The sequence below is a fragment of the Euprymna scolopes genome, chromosome 3 (assembly GCF_053919585.1).
Source record: "Euprymna scolopes isolate OS-2025 chromosome 3, ASM5391958v1, whole genome shotgun sequence".
In the NCBI taxonomy this organism is placed as follows: Eukaryota; Metazoa; Mollusca; class Cephalopoda; order Sepiida; family Sepiolidae; genus Euprymna; species Euprymna scolopes.
In genome coordinates this window covers 124679964-124694502 of record NC_136484.1, presented here as the reverse complement: position 1 = coordinate 124694502, position 14539 = coordinate 124679964, and the positions used below count along the sequence as shown (strand labels likewise).

The 14539-nt window shown below is 31.0% G+C and overlaps 1 protein-coding gene across 26 annotated transcripts in view; it reads left to right on the top strand.

Moving 5' to 3' along the window:
* Positions 1-14539, top strand: part of LOC145258350 (cGMP-dependent 3',5'-cyclic phosphodiesterase-like) — an 889144-nt gene that overhangs the window by 817237 nt on the left and 57368 nt on the right. For all 26 annotated transcript variants that reach the window (XM_080116605.1, XM_080116606.1, XM_080116604.1 and 23 more), the window contains 4 exons: positions 4804-4864; positions 8074-8155; positions 10279-10313; positions 11719-11834. In XM_080116605.1, coding sequence (XP_079972731.1) covers positions 4804-4864; positions 8074-8155; positions 10279-10313; positions 11719-11834 — 294 coding nt within the window. The remainder of the gene's footprint in view (positions 1-4803; positions 4865-8073; positions 8156-10278; positions 10314-11718; positions 11835-14539) is intronic.

Sequence of the window (14539 nt, the reverse complement as noted above, 5' to 3'; positions counted from 1 at the left end):
ATATTAAAAAACACTTTTAATCTTGTTTTCCATTTTTCTATAAATGACCAAAAATTAATTCAATATATGCAAAAAGTTTATAAAAGGTAACATTTTGTGGGTGTTTAAAAAAAATTGCAAAAATGTGTGAATACCAATCGAATCTTCGATTTGTTTCATGCGGTTTCCAATCTTTTTTATGTTTTCGATAACTATATTTTGAAGTCCTCATTTTACTTCTTTTTTTTAATATTTTCTTAAATTGTATCAACATTATGGTAAATATGGATAAGCACGCTATGTTTTTTGGTTGTCACAAAAATGGAATAGAACTTCTAATTTCGTCCTGGTTTACTGATTTTTTGTTAAAAACTACGAATGCGTGAAATAAGTCAATTTTAATAGAAAAAAACAAATTTATCGAAAAAAATATAAAAAAACCCAATAATTTAAAATAAATTTATAAATTCTATCGTTTCATGTTAATACCAATCAAAAATGGCTTCATTTCCCGTTAATTTAACAAATATCAATGATTTAAAATAAATTTATAAATTCCATTTTCATGTTAATAACAATAAAAAAATATTATTCCCGTTAAAATTAAAAACAAATTTTATTTTTTCGTTTAAAAAATGGGGTTTGTATTACTGTACACATAGATTCGAAAAAGTTGTCAAAAAACAAATATATGACAAGTAAATGTTATCAAAGACACGATAAGTTACTTTACCACCTAACTGGATATGTTTTTAGTGTTTTTATTTAATGTAACATGCTTATTCAGCTCGAAAAACAGTGTTTACCGATGTATTGGAAAATTAAAAATGGCGCCCGACTCTCTCTTTGACACCGTGGGTTTTTAACAGTATTTTGTTTAGTTTTTTATTTTTAACTCCTTTTCCCAAACTTACCGTGTCAAAGAGAGAATCGGGCGCCATTTTTAATTTTCCATTACATCGGTAAACACTGTTTTTCGAGCTGAATAAACATGTTACATTAAATAAAAACACTAAAAACATATCCAGTTCGGTAGAGAAGTAACTTACCTTGCCTTTGATAACATTTGTTATATATTTGTTTTTTGACAACTTTTTCGAATCTGTACAGTAATACAAACCCAAAAATATTTGTTTCCTATATAATTTGTCGTTTATAATTCTCGTTTCTTAAAATAAAATCACAATAGTTGTTTATTCAAAACATTGTTTTTTAGTTATCTGTGAATAAATTCAAACATTGATTGATATTCATTTTCTTATTTTCGTACGATTTCTTGGTCACATGTTTAATTAGAAAATTATTTTTACCACTGGAACGAAATTAGAAGTTCCGTAGGCACCTCCAAAATTCACCACAGAATTACCCCCCCCTATATGTAACACGATGTAACTTTATTTTAAGTTAATATTATTAATATAACTTTTGTACCATTTAAAGAACGGCAAAATAAACTAGTAATAATTAAAAAAAGAATTTCATTGTACGAAAATAATGAAATTGCAAGACGAAAATCGTGTTTACATAATTGGCGCTTTAAAATAACGTTCCCCCGTAGTAAGCATTGAAAACATATCCGTTTAACAAATCTAGCAAAAATCAACTAATGGTCAGATTTTCGTGAAATTTCCGATGCTTATCCATTTCTGAATTGACAAAAACTTTGGAATTACAGAAGAATTGCTATCCATGGAGTCTCTCAAAGACACAGCTACTGGAAAAGATTTATACAAGAGTATCATTAGCAGTCTAATCAGGTCTAGGTTAAGCCTGGATAAACTGACAAGTATTACAACTGATGGCGCCCCTTCACTCAGAGGCAAACACTGTGGCCTTGTGACCTTGATGAATAAAAAAAATCAAAGATTTTCCATCGCACAGTGTTGTCTTTTTACTGCACCATACATCAAGAAAGCCTCTGTAAATCATCTTTGAAACTCAAACATGTTATGGATCCAGTAGTGCGTGCACTGAACTTAAGAGCACGGGGACTGAAACACAGGCAGTTCCAATGTTTCTTGTAAGATATCGAGGCATATTTTACTGATGTGCTGTATCACACAAATATCCGATGGTTAAGTGTGGGGAAAGTATTGAAGAGAATATGGGACGTTAAAGCAGAGGTTGTCATGTTTCTTAATATGAAAGAAATTCCTTGTGACTTTTTAAAAGAAATGGAGTGTGACAAATGGGTTTGTGATTTTGCATTTGCTGTAGACATATTGCAAAAGCTGAGTGAGTTAAGTACAAAACTACAACGCAAAAGTGTATTTGCTCATGAATTGTATGTGGAAGTGAAAGCGTTTCAATTGAAACTTAAACTTTTTGCCAAGCAGATTAAAGAGCAAAACTTTGTTCATTTTCCTCTGTTGAAAACACGAGCTGTTACAAACATTAGCAGACAAATACAGTTCCCACTTGATGGCTCTAAAAGAGGAATTTATCAGAAGATTTGCTGATTTCAAGGCAATTGAAGGACAGTTTGATTTGCTCAGCTCACCTTTTGCATGTGACGTTGAAACAGCTGCCGAAGAACTACAGGAAGATCTTATTGATTTGCAAGCCGACAACTCTTTAAAAATAAACCACTAGTCGAATTTTATGCATCTCTGCACCCAGAAAAGTTTAAAAATCTGAAAAACCTTGCAAGGAAGATGTTTGTGTTATTTGCTTCAACTTGCATGTGTGAGCAGACTTTTTCCATATTGAAAATTAACAAGTCAAAGAACAGATCACTTCTCACAGACTTAAATCTTCAGTCAGTGTTAAGAATCAGTACAAGCAACTTGACACCTAATTTCAACAAACTGGTAAATGATTGCAGTCAGTTGCATCATTCTCACTGAGTCATTTTGATCCTTCTGTTGCTCAGTTATGAAATTTTTCAAATTAATATTTCATATGAAATTACTGCTTTAAAATACCAATACAAATGTTTTCCTCTTAAAATTGAGTTACTTTTTTTTTTAAATAAATATGCTTCATGTGACGTTTCTTCTTTAATATATGAATTCATTTTTGTCCTCTGAGTTACTTTATATGTGTATCTTTTAAAGATTTTATTCCAAAATTAATAAGATATTTTTTTTAATCTCTTTAAACAGTTACTTAAGAATTGCTTTTATTCTTGAAACAAGGTTATTTGTTTTTCAAATGTGTTTCATGTGAAGCTCATACTTAAAATACATATTAATAAAAGGTCGGGTTTTGATGTTATGGAAAATCCAACTTCCCAAAAAAGAACTCCTAGATTGTTGCAAAAATAAACATTACCCCAGTTTAGATGGTTTTTTCCTTCACTGACCGTGGGCAGAATGGTTTAAGTGTAGTATCAGAACAGATACTATATTTTGATTATAGCCAAAATATCAATAATAATCTAATGTTTGAAATTCAACAAACTTCTTTCTCTTCAAAATCCCTCTTCCCTTTTCTACCTTTATTTTATTCTGTTGATTCTACTTGTCTAAAACAATAAATCGATGAGAATTAAGTATTTTTAAAAACATTGAAGAGACCAAATCTTTATATAAAAGTAAATTTAATTAAATGTTCTGTTTTGGGGAAAAAAAAAAAAAGGCTGACAAAAAAATGAGACTGGCTCTATTTTATATATTAGATGAATAAATGCATAAATTCAGCCTTTCTTGTGCTAACAGTAAAGTAAAAACGAACTATTTCAAGTTAATTCAACTTTATCCAATCGATGCCCCATCGTTTTTATATACTGCTGATGTATATGTGAGATCGGTCACAGAGGTTAACTAATTAAACAAAAACTAAAAAAGTTTTAAAAAGGACGCTTAATTTTTTTTTTTTTTTTAATTCACTCATTGTTTTGATGTTAATATAACAACTCTGTTTTACAATATTGTTTTATTTCCAAAACAAATATCAAGTCGCGATCCATTTCTAAATTGCAAGTGAAAAGGCAAATACGAAGGGTGTTCCAGAAGTAATGCCTCCTCTGTTTTATTCCGTCTCGATGGATCAGAAGGATTGAATTGTAATGACTGAACTTATGCATTCATGACCTGAAAGTTTCATCTCTGTTGCAGATTTTGATGATGGGAGACTAAAAAAAGCAACCCCTCATGAACATGTCAGAAACGAATGCCTTATTGAATTCCTGGCAATAATGTATCGAGAATGGTGATTACTATCCATAAAAATAAATTCGGGAGCACAAAGATCGCTCGTTTTTATGGCACCACTCCTGCTTTTGTAATTCAACTTTAGTTAGCTTTATTTTTGGAATGAGCCTCGTAGATTTCCTTTTTTATTTACAGTTGCATTTTAAAGATTGATTTCTTTTTTATATTTATTTCGTCTTTAAGATAAATGTATACAAAAAGTACCAAAATGTTAAGGTTTCGCTTTATGAATAAGCGAGAAAGATTTTGTTTCGTGTTTACGACAAAGTTATGAGAAAAATGTTTATTATTTTAAATTGTTTCAAGTATTACAAGTAGCGAAATTTGCGAAGTCACAACAAGCCGGTAAAGCCAGTTAGCATTAAATATAAAATAGCTAATCCGCATGCAAGAAAATCTCTTGTACTCTTGTTTACTTTTCTTTTTAAACAAACGAGTTTATAATATCCATAAAAAAGTATTTTGTGGTGGGTCCAAATTCTATACATTGAATTGAATAGGGTGGCAATATATTTATAATAGATAAACAGACGAAAAGATACCGATTGTTTTTATTTTATTTTTTTGTGTTGCCGATGTATCCCTTTTAATCAAACCTATAACAATATATGCACTTTTTTTACTATTAAAATTTCCACAAAATATTTTCTGATAATTGTATGTTTTGCAGCCTCAATCAGAGATACGATTTCCTCGAAGGCAAGGCATTGCTGGCCATGTGGCAACAACAGGTACGTAAGCCAAATATTAACAGAAATACTATGTAGATTTGTTTTCCACTTATTAGCAAATGTTAACTTTCGAGACCTGTTCAATGTCTCTCAGTTCAACTCCGTCATCAAATCTGGAAAATTCTTGTTCATGAACAGATTTGCTGAACACAGATTAATAATTTCATTATGTGCAGTGCAATTAGGCACTACACTTCCTCAAAAGTGCACGTATAATGCAATAGTTAGAAGTTACTTTACATATCTTTGACACATGGAGAGCAGAAAAATACTCAAGGTTGTTCGTAGTGAGATGCTTAATAATTGTCTTTATAAAGTCAGTTGTTAAATGTCAGAGCTTTGATGAATCTAAGTCCATGAAAACAGTGCATTCAGGGTATGACAGCTGTCTGATGGAGGGTACTCGCTTAGTTTCACGTATTTGAGCAGTTTTCAGGTAATCAATGCCAAAGCAATTTTGTATATACAAATACAATCATCAGCAGTAGCTGACTGAAGTATTAGTATTGTTTGTAATATAAACAAGACAACTGGGGTTTTTTTTTTGTTTTTGTTTTTTTTTCAAAGTGAATTTATATATAAAATTCTAAGTTGAGAACCAACATTTGTAAAAGAAACAAGTTTAGTTTTATTTCCAAATATTTTTGTACAAGGAGAGTAAATAATCTGTTTAAATATGTAGCTGTAATTTGTAGTGGCAAAGTGTTTATATTGCTATGCAACATATTAAACTTCAGCTAACTTGAAGTAATAGCATTGTTTGTGAATAAGACAACTTTTCTAAGTTACTTTAATTATAACATTTGTAGGTAAGGGGATAGAAATAAGATGTCATTTTTTTTACGATATGGACACACTGGTATTGAATGTAAAGCTAAAGTACCACTTAAATATTGCTAATACAAACTTCATTTATGACCTCATTCAAGTTTCCGTATTGTGAATAATCGACTGAAATTGTTTTTTAAAAAAAAAAAAAGACAAAAATTACTTGAAGACCTGCTTCACTATTTTTACTGGGATTAAGAAATTGGCATGATGATGACTGTCATGGATTAAGGTTCTTGTTCTTGGTGTGACATCCACCTTCACTCACAACCTCTCTGATCATCACAACCCACGCATACCAGTCATGTGCAAGCAGTGCTGAGATGGCAAGCCAATCCTTGTTGCATTGATGAATGACGATAGTTGCTCAGGTTTCCAACTGTCCAGAATACATTTGTGTCGATTGGATAGTGGAAGTATGTTTCAGATCTGTTCTGTTTAATGACAAGCAGCAATACCAAACAAGCAAAGACGTTGCTACAGTAGTGGGTGTAGACTCAGTCGTTGATGCAAGCTGGTTACTGACATTTGATTGATGCTACAAAGAGTCATCTAATTCTTTGAGCCTCTATTGGTTGGTAACTTAGAGCCTTGGAGTAGGAGGAGGAAGATCTGAACTAAGGCATTAGAGAAGCTGCACTCAAATCCTGTCAAATCTACTGGATTCACTTATGCACTAATAGGGAAAGGTATAAACCTCCATTTTCCATCTATTCGTAAAAAAAGAGTATGTTTCAAATGAATATTTTACAGTAGACATTGTTTTACCATGGAATTGCTTCCCCGAAGACTACAACATGGTCATCAAATTCAATCACAACAAACATTTGTTTTAAACTATTCTCATGAGTAATCAAATTTTGTTCATTCTAATCATTAAAAAATTTTTTCAATATATTCATCATTGACCTGATAATCTGTTAAGCTTTATGCTCAATTGCTTTTCATCTTAAGAGATGAATTGATAAAAACTCTTAATATTGTTACTATGTTTTACCATGGAAACAAAGACATTTCTTTTAAAATATCAATTTAAAAAAATTATTCTAATATTAAATATAGATGATCAAACCGCCTGACAAATTGTTTTAACTGATGTGCAATGGCATGCAAGAATATGGTGATGTCCCCCAAAAATTCAAGTATTAGTCCTAGTACTAAAAAATCATATAAGAATGGAAGATGGTTTGAATATGATTGGATGCCTGTGATCACCACCCCTCTATGCACGCTATTTAATGGAAGCAAGAAGTTATTTCTCCTAATAATTGATGGTCCTGGATATGACCTTAAACTATATCCAGTGGCGAGGCCCCAGCTTGCGGGATTTGGGGAGTGTGGAGCCACCCTTTAATTGCCATTGCTCCCAGGTCCACTCTGACCCGGAGTGGTAGTACCTGTTAGGGTCCCAACTATGGGTTAAATAGAAACTGACTTGCAAAAAAAACAAATATATTCTATTAAAAAAATTGTTCTTCAAAATCACTGGATTCGGTATTAAATAAACTGAAAAGGGTTGATATGCCGTAAAACAACCAACCAACCTAATAATTGATTCTTTGAAAATTATAATTTAATGATAATATTGGCTGTTTATGAAGCATTACTATGCTTTAATCACATTCCTTCACATCAAAACTACTGATAGTTCAAGTGGACTTAACTCTTCAGATAAATTGGCAATAATTGGTTAGCTGATAATCGAACTCTAAGGGAGTTTATTTACTCCTAATGCATTCAACACGTTTTTCTTCTTGGTTTATTTATCAACCATAGAAATATTTTATCCCTACACGTTGTCTCTATTTACCTTGCTTCTAAAAGGGTAAAGTTAGACACAAGATCGGGTTTTTATGTAGGAAAAATCCAGCCCCCTCAAAAACGGGTCCTGGATATGACCTTAAAATATATCCAGTGGTGAGGCCCCAGCTTGCGAGCTTTGGGGAATGTGGAGCCACCCTTTAATTACCATTGCTCCAAGATCAACTCTGACCCGGAGTGGTAGTACATGTTAGGGTCCCAAGTATGGGTTAAATAGAAACCGACTTGAAAACAACGAATATATTCTATTAAAAAACTTTTCTTCAAAATCTTTGGATTCAGCATTAAATAACCCAAAAAGGGTTGATATGTCGTAAAACAAACAACCAACCAATCAAAAACGAGCACTCTAGATTAGGACAAAAATAAAAGAAATTTCCCAGTCTTAAAAGATCTGTTTCACTGACAGGGCAGAAAAGATTAAGCATAGCATCAGAACAGATTCTGCTCTTCTAGCCCAAATACGTCCATGTGTTCATCAAGGTTGAATGTTTATTAAGGTGAATACTTTTGTAAATGTTTTCATGAGAAAACGTGACTCTGAATTTTCTTTATAATAGGTGAACTGCTGAATATACGAGACGCTTATGCGCATTCTTTATTTTACCGTGGTATTGATGAAAATACAGGTTTCAGAACTCGGTAAGTTAACAGAAAAACCTAAGATTTTTTTTTTTTTTTTTTTACAAATCGTATAAAATTGTTTATTTTAATTAATTATTCTTAACATAGTTAATAGATGAAACCATAATTAAGTACTATCATGTTTGGATACTGACGGATTTCAGAAGTGAACATTTATTCCTTAAACTCATATGGAACCTGACACATTGGCTTCAGATAAATCAGACTGTTAAAATATCAACATCAAGTCTTTTAGGCATTTCTGACACACTGACATTTTTTTTTTCCAATAAGTTTTCAAACGTTCATTGTCAAGGGTACATTGCTCGACTCTACCTTCATCTTCAAGGCTCAAAAACTTGTAGGGCCTTATTTCCCTGCTCTGTTCGTATTGGCGACTGTTTGGGATGGTTGTATTCTCATCACAAAATTCGGTTTAACGGCGATTTTACATTCTTATTATGTGTTGGAAAGTTTTTAGAAATTGACTTTCAAACTAATCGATCTCTAGCCAAGTCTTTATTTATTCCTTTCTCTCCAGTTTATCCTTATCACATTCATTTTTTTCTTGGTTTTCGTTTGAGTTGACTCTGCTACCTTAATTGTTCTAAATCTACTAATCCAGCAAGTCTCATTCATTCTTTCAGCGTGACCATACCATCAAAGTCTTCTGTTCTTTATGCATCTCCCTATACTATGCAGATTTAATTTTCCTCTGAGTTTGTCAGAGTTGAACCTGTCTTTAAGACTTGTGTAACACATCCATCGTCTCACACTCATATCATTTCTCTCCATGCAATGCCTGTCCTCAACCCTTTCACTTCCATCCTATGCTCTAATTATATCACCAAGGTAATATTTCTGAACAACCTCAACTTTTCTCCATATTTGAGTTTGCATTCATCTGTTATCATACGCTTTCTTGCACAGAAAGAAAAAACAATTAAAGAGTATGGATCAATACAGTATATAAAGCTTTGCATGAAACATTTAAAAAAATAGTGATCTAAAAGAATCTTTGAAAAACCAATATAAAAACTGGCTATTCTTTTTTGAACAATTTCATATATAATGAGTAGCATAAGTGCTGGAGTGGTTCTATGTTTGCCCTGTGTTATTGGCACCATTTATAGAGATTTTTGATTGTTTCTTTCTCAAACTTTCTTGGTCCAACATTTTAATTTTGTCATTTGATTAGCCCATTGAAACGAGTAAAAGCGTTATATATATATATATATATATATATATATAAATAATTAGTTTATATTTTAACTTTGTATTCATAAAATGGAGAACGAGACAAATGAGAATGTATGCATCTCCTTCACTCACTTCCGCTTGGAACGACCAATGCTGTCAATCTATATCTTCTCTCTCCCTCCTATTATTATTTTTGCTTAGTCATAGACTTTATCATTCTATATACCCTACCAGTTTTTTTTCTCTCAGATGATAATCTTATAAAATTAAGTCCGTTATATTTTCCAAGTTAAACCCGAGTAGCAATGTACCTCAATATTTGATTCTGCTTAGACAAATTTTATTTATCATTGTTGTATCATGTTCTTTATATTAAAGAATGAAATATACTTTAATTTTTTTTTTTTTTTTTTTTTTTTTTTGTAACTTATTCAAACTTGGAAGATTTGTAAAATGAAGACATTTTTCAATTATAACAAAAAAAAAAGCAAAAATCAGCTTACGTAATTAATAAAAAAAATTGTTACTATTTTAGTTATTCATTAAACAATTATTTTTTCATTAAATAACCTGATCTTTTTTCTTACAATTTGTTCACTAACATGACAGAAGTTAAATTTTTTTTTTCAAAATTCAACTTTTCATTTACTGTATTAATGCAAATAAGATATTAAACTGTCTTTATTTCAAAGCTTTACTCAATAATGAAGGATAACTCCTATTTTATCTCCCATACATAAGTGCATAAATCCCTATAAATAAAAATTCAACATTTTAATCAATTAAGTATAAAATTAGACCATTCAACATGTAAAACTGTCTGTTAGTAATAATTTTTCTTTCAGAAATTTTAAAAGATTTTTCAAATATTTTTCTATGCTACCTAGAAAAAAGTTGCCTTAAATGTTAGAATTGTAATTTTGTATTATTTTGATTTTTAGGAATATCCTGTGCTTCCCAATTAAAGATGAAAAAGGTAAACACTTTTTGATAATAAAATAAAGAAAAAAAAATTTTCATTGCAGATATAAAATGTAAGCATCATAATGAATGCAACTTCTATATCTCTTTATAATAAAATATAGCGATTTTCCTCCTATTTCATTCAATAGTTCACACTAAAGTTCCTGCTTTATTTATATCAAAATAGGATCCACTAATTAATAATGGTTTTCACTTGTATGTTTTTGAAAATTCCTAAACCTTGTTATATATTTGTATACAAATAAGATTGAGTACTACTGTCACATCTTAGGAGGTGCCATTTATAGCATTCTTTTGTGCCTTGACAAAATAGAAAGATCAACTCTCAAACTAGTAAGGGGATGACTTCTGTGCTCAGAAGAGACGTTGCTAGTTTTTTTCTACTCATCATTATTTTCATGGAAGGTGCTCGACTGAGCTCCAATCTCTTGTTCCGCCTTGTAAGATATTTAAAGCAAGAACTCACCCCTCTACCGCCACTGCATGCCTAACATAAAACAGAATTTCTATGAATAAAGTTTCTTTCCAAGAACTTCTCATCTGTGGAATACATTACCACGGAACTGCTTCCCTGGAGACTACAACATGGTCATCATTAAATTCAATCGCAACAAACACTTGTATTAAATTATTCTCATGAGTAATCAAATTTTGTTCATTCTAATAATTTTAAATTTTTTCGATATATTCATCATTGACCTGATAATCTGTCTTAAGCTTTTTCCTCGAACGGCTTTTAATCTTGCTAAGTGGTGAGTTATTAATAAAAACTTATTACACTGAGAAAATAAAAATTGTAAAATGTTCATACAAACCACATTTATTTTTATTATAAAGCTCTTTATATAGACAGTCTGCTGTGCATATAAAGAGCTTTACAACATAAGAATGTTCATATGTGTATGAAAGAAAGATTTGCTATACCAAAAAAATACATTCAAATGAACTCCTACAGTGAAATTTCCTTTTTATTGTTAATGACTTTCAAAAATGAAGATCTCGTTCTTTTAAAGCTTTTAAGGGTTGAATAGCAAAGATAGTTAAAAAAAAAACAAAAAAAAACAAATTGCCTGGACGCATATCCCTCAAGGTTGTGGAGTCGAAAGGTATATGGTCAGACTTTAACTCGTAGAATTCCAAAATATCAACTTCGATATCAACTCCTTTTAAAATCTTTCATTCTTTGGACTGTCTATTGATTCTTCAGGGACTAAAGACTTCGACTTATAGAATTCTAAGAGTTTGATCTGTAATTTCTTTCAAAACCTTCAACTCCTCAGGCCTAATAATAATGTTAAAAGAATTTTTTTTTTAATTCAACTTCTGGTTTTAGTGAACCATTTTACATATTCTTTGTTCTATTTAAGTTACAACTACAAATTTTATTCTTATTTCAGGTTGTGTTATTGGAGTTGCACAGTTATGCAACAAAACAACAGGTCCCTGTTTCACATCGTTTGATGAAGCAATTGCTTCGGCATTTGCTGTTTACTGCTGTATAAGCATTAGCCATGTGAGTTTTTATTACCAATTAACCTCAGTTTCATCTCTCCCACTTTTCTCACCTTTGATACAATTTGAACTCTTACACTTAGCAATATATGGCAATGATAAAATATTTTTTTGCTGCTTTCTGCGGGTATTTTATATATTGTGTGTATATTTTAAAAGTTAATAACATGATTTCAAATATCTAAAAATTTCTAAAAAAAAAAAAAAATAAATAAATAAATAAAATTACATTTCAATAAATATACAGAATGTAAATGATTTTCTCCATCAGTATATTTAAAGATTTATCAATTTTGAAACACCTGTAACTTTATACAGATCTTGAAATATTTAGAAAAGAATGTTGAGTAAGTCAGATTTCAACAGAAAGTAAGTTAAACGAACATTCATTACCTTTTTGTTTCTTAAAAAATAATTTCCTAATTATTCTATTCTTTCTAGCAACCAATCTTATTCGAAAACTTTAAAAAAAAAAAAAAAAAATTAAAAAAACGCATTTTAGCCTGACTATTTCCTACAAGGATAAAACACAGACACCTTTGTGTATTTTCATAACTTACTATCTAGCCCTACATGCATATTGAGTACTGTTAAAATAAATGCTGAAAGTCATATATATATATATATATATATATATATATATATATATATTTGAAGGATATCAAGACATTGTTAATTCATTACCCATTCAGCATTAGCCATATAGCGTAATGGTGAGAAGCCTTCACTGTCACTTGGGCGGTCGGGTTTCAATCCTGGCTTGAGGCAGTTGCCTGTCTAGCCACACTGATGAGCTGCGAAACAGTACTGTATGTGGATGACTATATATATATATTTCTATATATATATCCTTATAATATTATGTGGATATATGAAATAATGTATACATGTGATTTGTTGCATCTTCAGTTGATTGTCATCTCTCTGATTGTTCCTTCATTGTCATCCGTTTCAAGTTTAGGACTTTGTAGATTTTTATAACGGCTAGGTGTCAGTGTTTCATCTCCCATAGGGATTCGTCAGGCTAAATGTCTGATAATTCCCTACAACAGATGAAATGCAGACATCTCTGTGTACCCTAATTGCCATAATTATATATTCATAACTTATATATATACAATGATGACAAAGGATTACATTATTAAAATACTGTATTAAAATGAGATAACAAATTTGTGTATATTTTATTAGTTGGAATTTAGGGGGGGGGGTTACCAATTGTCATAATACTATTCTATGGTTAAATTTTATCTTCAAAAAGCCTGCAAAATTTCATGTAGTTTCGTCCCATAGAAGCAAAGATATGAGCATCTTAATATTCAATTTGATTACAAGTATAGATATATGCACACACACACACACACGCATATATATGTGTATATATATATATATATCACCTTTTTTGGCAATTTCATAGATTCCAAATCTCAGCAACTATTGATCAAATTTTAGCAAATGAGGGCTCGTTGGAAAGGTAATGATCTGAAATGTATAGTGAGGCTATGTGACAATTGCCCCTAAGGTCGTACACTAAGCGGATCATTTATCATCCAAAGCCTTTTTTTTTTTTTTTTTTTTTTTACAGCCACAAAATGTTTAAATCAGTCATTTGTTTTCTTAGTTTTGCATATGAATTACAAAATATCTGATATTTTCCCAAAACTTCTAGCCTTGATGGAGGAGAGACTAAAACTTGTTGCTATGGTTTCAAATGATCTAAAATAACAGCAAGAGAAGGCTTGATTCCAAACATTTCTCGTATGTTATATCTCCTCTTTTTGGTTTTCATGCATAAAGTAAATTTCACAGTGTGTAAGGATTATTTGATACTGGAGATATACAATCGTACCCTATTCCCAAAAGTGGGGAGATATAACATACGAGAAATATTTGGAATCAAGTCTCCCCTTGCTGTTATTTCAGATCATTTGAAACCATAGCAGCAAGTTTTAGTATCCCCTCCATCAAAACCAAAGGTTTTGAGGAAATATATAAAACGAGATGAAGAAATGCTAGCTCTTACTAAAAGAATGAGTTCTCTGAACTTATTTTCTTTTTAGGTGATTATTTAATATTAGCAAACTGACACTGGCTTGCAGAGGGGTCGGTTCCTATGGTATGATACTTCGGATACCTAAATTGGTTGAGTGAGCATCCAAGCATATTCGGTAATGTCACTAAATCTGGCATTGAGTTGACTGCAAGAAAAAAGCTGTGTTGGCTTTAAAACCCGTTTTTGTTTTTTGACATGAGAATTTATTTCCAGTTAATGTTTTCTTTTAAACATCTAAACTCGAGAAATACACGATTCAAATATGTAAACATTAGCTATCTTTAGGTGCTTCATTTACAAGGAAAAAAGCCTTGACCTTATTGATCCAAAAAAAAAATGCCGTGATCCAAAACGAAGTGAGAAATAGCTTAGTTTGTTTTATTTCTTGTTTTCTGATTACACAATAGTGTTTGTAAATAACATATTTTTCATAGTTGTTTCTTCAGTCTTTATTTTTACTTCAAGTTTTCAATTTTGGCTTGTTTCGTTTTCCGTTTTGGATCACAGCGTTCCGCTTTTTCGAAATGAAGCAGCTGAAAGCAACTATGTTGGTTAGTTTATTATTGTTTAAATATTTAAATTGTGCATTCCTCGAGTTTAGATGCTTAAAATAAATATTTACTTGAAATGACTCCTTATGTAATTTTATTTAA